The sequence below is a fragment of the Engystomops pustulosus genome, chromosome 6 (genome assembly GCF_040894005.1).
Source record: "Engystomops pustulosus chromosome 6, aEngPut4.maternal, whole genome shotgun sequence".
Taxonomy (NCBI): domain Eukaryota; kingdom Metazoa; phylum Chordata; class Amphibia; order Anura; family Leptodactylidae; genus Engystomops; species Engystomops pustulosus.
The window spans coordinates 2428887-2436849 of NC_092416.1; the positions used below are offsets into that span (position 1 = coordinate 2428887).

A 7963-nucleotide genomic window follows, 5' to 3' on the forward strand; every position below is an offset into this window, starting at 1 on the left:
GATATCTTATACCTGACGTGTTTGTGGTTCTATTAAACGTTTTGTAGATTACTTTATCCTCAGGTTGTCTAATTGATCAGCCACTGGCACATTGTAACAAATGCTCAGAAACTATACAGCCTTAGCCTACATTCACACTGCCGCATCCCCACAGACGGCAATGGGCACACGTGCGGCACCGTACCCCGTGAAAGGACAGGACATGCCCCATCTGTACCCGGCCTACGGGGCCCTGCGCCATACATCCCTATGGAGAGGAGCAGCACTCACCTCCTCCTCCTCTCCCAGCGCGCTGCTGTACGGGGGGTAAGTGTGACTTCAGCCTTACAAAGATCCGCCAGCAGAAACCAGTTAACCCCTGCAGAGATCCCCCCGCACCAGGGGGAGCCCACCCCCCCACACTCCTGACCTACTAATCCGGGGCAGCGGGTGCATGGAGGGCGGCGTTACTCGCGGTGCAGACGCTACACTCCACCAGGAAAGGTTTATAAGTCGAGGCTTTAATTAAAATAGGAATCTGAATGTAACACAGAAAGCGGCGGGTTCAGAACCCCGCACAGCAGCCCCTCTGGGCCCCCAGCAGCCCCCGTCCGGGCTCATAAGGTCCCTATCTGAATGTTCCCCAGATGGATGTTCTCCACCTGCAAAGTCTCAAACTGAATGTCCTGGACGCTGATGGTGCTGCCCTCGGGGAAGATCTCCACCGTCTCGATGATGGGGATGGTCTCCACAGTCTCTAGAATGGCCACTGTACTGGAGAGGTCATTGGCCTGGGACTCTCCGGCCGCAGGGGGCAATGTCTGCTCGCGGTGCAGCTTGCGGTGTTTCCACAGGTTGGAGAAGGAGCGGTAGGCGCGGCCGCAATCAGGGCAGGTGTGCGGCCGCTCCCCGGTGTGGATGCGCTTGTGCTCGGACAGACGCACGGCAATGGTGAACGCTTTGCCGCACACGTCACACTTAAAGGGCTTCTCCCCTGTGTGCAGCCGCATGTGGTCTTTCAGGTGCGTGGATTGTCGGAAGGCTTTGCTGCAGACCAGACAGGGGTACGGCCGCTCCCCGGTATGGATCCTACGGTGAACTTGTAGGGAGGTCTCGGTGCTGAATGTTTTGTGGCAGTCGGGGCACTCCAGCTTCTTGGTGCCCACTTTGTGTCTGTTCTGGGAGGATACCACTTGCTTTGTTTTCCCGGGACAGTTGTGGCCCGGTTTGGCACCGGCGTGCTGAGATGCCACATGTGCATTGAGTCGGGCATCAGAATTGACCTTCTTGCCGCACACGGGGCACTCCAGCTTCTCGCCAGCCCCGGCCCGGTTGCAGCGATGGTCTTTTAGCCTCTGTGCACTGGGATAGTTTGTGCCGCACTCGGTGCACCTGAACGGCGCGTCCCCCTTATGCCCGAGCTGATGCACCTCTAGAAGCCTCTTGAGTAAGAAGGAAAGTCCACAGTCCGGGCACTTGTAGGGGTACTCCCCCGTGTGGTGGTACTGATGCATGAGGAGGCGGTATGGTCGGTGGAAGTTGACCCCACACTCCGAGCACTTGTATGGATAGGCCTTACTGTGGACAAACAGATGCGTCTGCAGGGTGGACGACTGACTGAACGCCTTCCCGCAGACCTGGCACTTGTGCGGCTTCTCCCCCGTGTGGGTCAGCTTGTGCCGCAGCAGATTGGCTTGGGAGTTGAAGGACTTGCTGCACTCGGTACAGGAGTAGGGTCGCTCCCCTGTGTGAGTCAGCATGTGGTTGCGTAGGTGTGATCGCTTCTTAAAGGGCTTCCCGCAGGTCGGACACTTGTGTCTCCTCTCCAGTGAGTGCACAAAGTGCTGGTGACGCAGTAACTGGGGCAGCGAAGGGAATTCTTTTCCACAGGAGCAGACAAAGCCTCCGGCGGGGCTCGGGAAGGTGTAGGTCTTCGATGTCTTCTCCTCCACCGGCGCAGGGTCTCGAGGTTTGTTGCTATGCTGGCGCCGATGGTACAAGAATTTTGTCATATTAACAAAGGTGAGTCCACACTCACAGGAGTGCAGGGGGTCTGACAGGTGGGTTCTGCGGTGGTTGAGTAGGACCGCCTCACTGGCAAAACCAAGTCCACAATCCATACAGAGGTAATGGGACTCTCCCTGGTGTGATCTGAGGTGCTCCTCCAACTCCGGGGCCGTGGGGAACACTTTACTGCACAAGGGGCAATTAAAGGGGCCGGACTGATGAAACAGCTGATGAACCTCAAATTCTCCAGCGTCCTTAAAAGTCAATTCACACAGAGAACAGGACAGAGTGTTGTCCGCCTCCGCCCCGCGCCCCACTTCTGGAGGGTCCGAGGTGTCCCCCTTGTTCTGCTCCTCCTGGGCCGGGTCACTGGGGGCTTCGCCTGCAGAGTGTGGAGAAGTCTCCGGCTGTTGCCCGGCTTCTTGCCCTTGGAAATGTGTAGCCTGATGATCGAGGAACTCTCCGGGCGTCTGGAAAAGCTGAGTGCACTCGGAGCACTTATAGAACAGAACCTCCACCGCGCAGTCCTCCCCTCCCCCCTCGCTCTTCTTGTATGAATGCTCCAAGTCCACCAGGACCTGCGTGTGAGACAATGAGGCCGAGGACTGGCTGGGGACGTGGAAATGCTGCTGTCCGGCCACTAGATGGACCTGGGCAGGAGCGGAGGGGTCACACATGAGCTGCAGCGAGTCGTCCAGGACATGCTCCTCCGTCTGCAGCACCACCTTGGACTGGGCCGGGTTCTGGCCTTCCATGTGCGTGTACCGGTGCGCCATCCACACGTCCTGGCTGTTGAACAAGGCCTTGCAGTCGGGGCATTCATAGTGGATCTCGCTGCGGGTTGCTCGCTTTGTTTTGGGGGTCTCCGGTTTGGGGGTATTGAGTAGCCTGAGGTGCAGCTCCTGGTGGGTGAGCAGGTCCCCAGGGGTCATCAGCAGCTGCCCACACTCCAGGCACTGGTACTGGCTATCCTGAGACTCCAGGCCCAGCACCTGGTACTGGGGCTCCAGCGCCGGCGCCGTGTGGCTCTGCTGGTGCAGGACCGCGTCCCCCAGGTTGGGAAATTCCTCTCCGCATTCTGAGCACACGTAGCGGTGCTCGATGTACAGGACCGTCTCCTCCGACTCCGTCATTTCAGCATCTCCGATCCACTGTCGCCTCAGTGACCTGTCATGGAAGACACAGAGTCACACATTGTAACAGAACCACTGCTGCGACAAAGCACATCTACAAGGAGAACTGGTAGAAAAGGAGGTGCTGGCGGGAAGGATAGGGGGGTGGGGGGACATGTGCAGGATAGGCCGGGGGTGCAGCAGGGGGATGGGGGGCAGGATAGGCCGGGGGTGCTGGTACAAGGGGGGGGGGGGGGCAGGACAGGCCGGGGGTGCTGGTACCAGGGTGGGGGCAGGACAGGCCGGGGTGCTGGTACCAGGGGGGGCAGGACAGGCCGGGGGTGCTGGTACAAGGGTGGGGGGGCAGGACAGGCCGGGGGTGCTGGTACCAGGGTGGGGGGGGGGGCAGGATAGGCCGGGGGTGCTGGTACCAGGGTGGGGGGGGGCAGGATAGGCCGGGGGTGCTGGTACCAGGGTGGGGGGGGGGGGGGGCAGGATAGGCCGGGGGTGCTGGTACCAGGGTGGGGGGGGGGCAGGATAGGCCGGGGGTGCTGGTACCAGGGTGGGGGCAGGATAGGCCGGGGGTGCTGGTACCAGGGTGGGGGCAGGATAGGCCGGGGGTGCTGGTACCAGGGGGGGCAGGATAGGCCGGGGGTGCTGGTACCAGGGGGGGCAGGATAGGCCGGGGGTGCTGGTACCAGGGGGGGCAGGATAGGCCGGGGGTGCTGGTACCAGGGGGGGCAGGATAGGCCGGGGGTGCTGGTACCAGGGGGGGGGCAGGATAGGCCGGGGGTGCTGGTACCAGGGGGGGGGCAGGATAGGCCGGGGGTGCTGGTACCAGGGGGGGGGCAGGATAGGCCGGGGGTGCTGGTACCAGGGGGGGGGGCAGGATAGGCCGGGGGTGCTGGTACCAGGGGGGGGGGCAGGATAGGCCGGGGGTGCTGGTACCAGGGGGGGGGGGCAGGATAGGCCGGGGGTGCTGGTACCAGGGGGGGGGGCAGGATAGGCCGGGGGTGCTGGTACCAGGGGGGGCAGGGCCGGGGGTGCTGGTACCAGGGGGGGCAGGGCCGGGGGTGCTGGTACCAGGGGGGCAGGGCCGGGGGTGCTGGTACCAGGGGGGGCAGGGCCGGGGGTGCTGGTACCAGGGGGGGCAGGATAGGCCGGGGGTGCTGGTACCAGGGGGGGCAGGATAGGCCGGGGGTGCTGGTACCAGGGGGGGCAGGATAGGCCGGGGGTGCTGGTACCAGGGGGGGCAGGATAGGCCGGGGGTGCTGGTACCAGGGGGGCAGGATAGGCCGGGGGTGCTGGTACCAGGGGGGGCAGGATAGGCCGGGGGTGCTGGTACCAGGGGGGGCAGGATAGGCCGGGGGTGCTGGTACCAGGGGGGGCAGGATAGGCCGGGGGTGCTGGTACCAGGGGGGCAGGATAGGCCGGGGGTGCTGGTACCAGGGGGGGCAGGATAGGCCGGGGGTGCTGGTACCAGGGGGGGCAGGATAGGCCGGGGGTGCTGGTACCAGGGGGGGCAGGATAGGCCGGGGGTGCTGGTACCAGGGGGGGCAGGATAGGCCGGGGGTGCTGGTACCAGGGGGGGCAGGATAGGCCGGGGGTGCTGGTACCAGGGGGGGCAGGATAGGCCGGGGGTGCTGGTACCAGGGGGGGCAGGGCCGGGGGTGCTGGTACCAGGGGGGGCAGGATAGGCCGGGGGTGCTGGTACCAGGGTCGCGGGTCCTGGGACATGTAGGATAACTTTTCCCTGTCGCTGCTCTCTGACATCACACAGCATGACGTCACGCACCTCACACTCCGCTTGGCATGACGTCACTCCCGCTCTCCTGTACCGGCGGATATCACGTGGTGTCGCTCTCCGGTGTCTCCTCTTCTCTCTCCGGGTCCCCGTCAGCCCGCGCCGCTCTCCGCGCCTGCCAACAACGGGACAGCTCATTGGCTGCGAGGGTGACACTTCCGGCCAATAAGATCGCTCGTTGTTGAACGCCGTTAACGGACATGGGGAAATGGCCGTGACGCGCCACGTGACTGCTCGGCCGCCATCTTTGTTATGGGCAAAAAGTCAACATCCGAAAACCGGTTACAAGACGCCACAGGACGCAAATACGGAGGAGCTGCAGACACATCAGCATCTCAGTCTCTCGCCCTTCCCGGGCTCTTCCTTCTGCCAGTGACATTAGATTATACTCTTCCTTAATTCTAACTTCTCCCTCATGTCTCCTGGACTTCTCCAGAGCTGCTCCAATTCTCTGGAATGGTCTTCCCCAGACTCTCAGACTAATCCCCACCCTCCAAAGCTTCAACCCTGCTCTAGAAACCCATTTATTTAGACAGATCTATCACATCACATCTGCAGGCAACTTTAATTCCTTATCAACCAGATCAACCCCCTGTCTGTTATCTGGAAATCCTTCTCTGCATTCTCATGGAGGACAACTGAGGAAGGGTTCAAGCAGCATGTATTTATTTTTATTAAACTATTTTTATTCCATTCCCTTATAAAAAAAAATTAATTGGCCGGACCATTATACAAACTCTTATGTCACCCCCTCATCCTCATAGACTGTAAGCTCTTGTGTCCCCCCTCATCCTCATAGACTGTAAGCTCTTGTGTCCCCCCTCATCCTCATAGACTGTAAGCTCTTGTGTCCCCCCTCATCCTCATAGACTGTAAGCTCTTGTGTCACCCTCATCCTCATAGACTGTAAGCTCTTGTGTCACCCCCTCATCCTCATAGACTGTAAGCTCTTGTGTCACTCCTCATCCTCATAGACTGTAAGCTCTTGTGTCACACCCTCATCCTCATAGACTGTAAGCTCTTGTGTCACCCCCTCATCCTCATAGACTGTAAGCTCTTGTGTCACCTCCTCATCCTCATAGACTGTAAGCTCTTGTGTCACCCCCTCATCCTCATAGACTGTAAGCTCTTGTGTCACCTCCTCATCCTCATAGACTGTAAGCTCTTGTGTCACCCCCTCATCCTCATAGACTGTAAGCTCTTGTGTCCCCCCTCATCCTCATAGACTGTAAGCTCTTGTGTCCCCCCTCATCCTCATAGACTGTAAGCTCTTGTGTCACCCCCTCATCCTCATAGACTGTAAGCTCTTGTGTCACCCCCTCATCCTCATAGACTGTAAGCTCTTGTGTCCCCCCTCATCCTCATAGACTGTAAGCTCTTGTGTCCCCCCTCATCCTCATAGACTGTAAGCTCTTGTGTCACCCCCTCATCCTCATAGACTGTAAGCTCCTGTGTCCCCCCTCATCCTCATAGACTGTAAGCTCTTGTGTCCCCCATCATCCTCATAGACTGTAAGCTCTTGTGTCACTCCTCATCCTCATAGACTGTAAGCTCTTGTGTCACCCCCTCATCCTCATAGACTGTAAGCTCTTGTGTCACCCCCTCATCCTCATAGACTGTAAGCTCTTGTGTCACCCTCATCCTCATAGACTGTAAGCTCCTGTGTCACCCCCTCATCCTCATAGACTGTAAGCTCTTGTGTCACCCCCTCATCCTCATAGACTGTAAGCTCTTGTGTCACCCCCTCATCCTCATAGACTGTAAGCTCTTGTGTCACCCCTCATCCTCATAGACTGTAAGCTCTTGTGTCCTCCCTCATCCTCATAGACTGTAAGCTCTTGTGTCATCCCCTTATCCTCATAGACTGTAAGCTCTTATGTCACCTCCTCATCCTCATAGACTGTAAGCTCTTGTGTCACCCCTCATCCTCATAGACTGTAAGCTCTTGTGTCCCCCCTCATCCTCATAGACTGTAAGCTCTTGTGTCCCCCCTCATCCTCATAGACTGTAAGCTCTTGTGTCCCCCCTCATCCTCATAGACTGTAAGCTCTTGTGTCACCCCCTCATCCTCATAGACTGTAAGCTCTTGTGTCACTCCTCATCCTCATAGACTGTAAGCTCTTGTGTCACCCCCTCATCCTCATAGACTGTAAGCTCTTGTGTCACCCCCTCATCCTCATAGACTGTAAGCTCTTGTGTCACCCTCATCCTCATAGACTGTAAGCTCCTGTGTCACCCCCTCATCCTCATAGACTGTAAGCTCTTGTGTCACCCCCTCATCCTCATAGACTGTAAGCTCTTGTGTCACCCCCTCATCCTCATAGACTGTAAGCTCTTGTGTCACCCCCTCATCCTCATAGACTGTAAGCTCTTGTGTCCTCCCTCATCCTCATAGACTGTAAGCTCTTGTGTCATCCCCTTATCCTCATAGACTGTAAGCTCTTATGTCACCTCCTCATCCTCATAGACTGTAAGCTCTTGTGTCACCCCTTATCCTCATAGACTGTAAGCTCTTGTGTCACCCTCTCATCCTCATAGACTGTAAGCTCTTGTGTCCCCCCTCATCCTCATAGACTGTAAGCTCTTATGTCACATCCTCATAGACTGTAAGCTCTTCTGTCCCTCTCATCCTCATAGACTGTAAGCTCTTGTGTCACCCTCTCATCCTCATAGACTGTAAGCTCTTGTGTCCCCCTCATCCTCATAGACTGTAAGCTCTTGTGTCACCCCCTCATCCTCATAGACTGTAAGCTCTTGTGTCACCCCCTCATCCTCATAGACTGTAAGCTCTTGTGTCACCCTCTCATCCTCATAGACTGTAAGCTCTTGTGTCCTCCTCATCCTCATAGACTGTAAGCTCTTGTGTCACCCCCTCATCCTCATAGACTGTAAGCTCTTGTGTCCCCCCCTCATCCTCATAGACTGTAAGCTCTTGTGTCCTTCCCTCATCCTCATAGACTGTAAGCTCTTGTGTCCCCCCTCATCCTCATAGACTGTAAGCTCTTGTGTCACTCCCTCATCCTCATAGACTGTAAGCTCTTGTGTCACTCCCTCATCCTCA

At 58.0% G+C, this 7963-nt stretch overlaps 1 protein-coding gene across 1 annotated transcript; it reads right to left on the minus strand.

Annotated features, from left to right (window-relative positions):
* Window positions 1-480: 480 nt before the first annotated feature.
* On the minus strand, window positions 481-5083 carry LOC140066216 (zinc finger protein 574-like). The gene is made up of 2 exons (XM_072113742.1): window positions 4894-5083; window positions 481-3153 (listed from the first exon to the last, which is right to left on the minus strand). The coding sequence occupies exon 2, from the start codon at window positions 3117-3119 to the stop codon at window positions 597-599; it is 2523 nt and encodes an 840-aa protein (XP_071969843.1). The 5' UTR covers window positions 3120-3153; window positions 4894-5083; the 3' UTR covers window positions 481-596.
* Window positions 5084-7963: the final 2880 nt, after the last annotated feature.

Bases quoted from the DNA above. Each gene is read 5' to 3' on its own strand.
- LOC140066216 (XM_072113742.1), bottom strand. From the start codon at position 3,119: ATGACGGAGTCGGAGGAGACGGTCCTGTACATCGAGCACCGCTACGTG.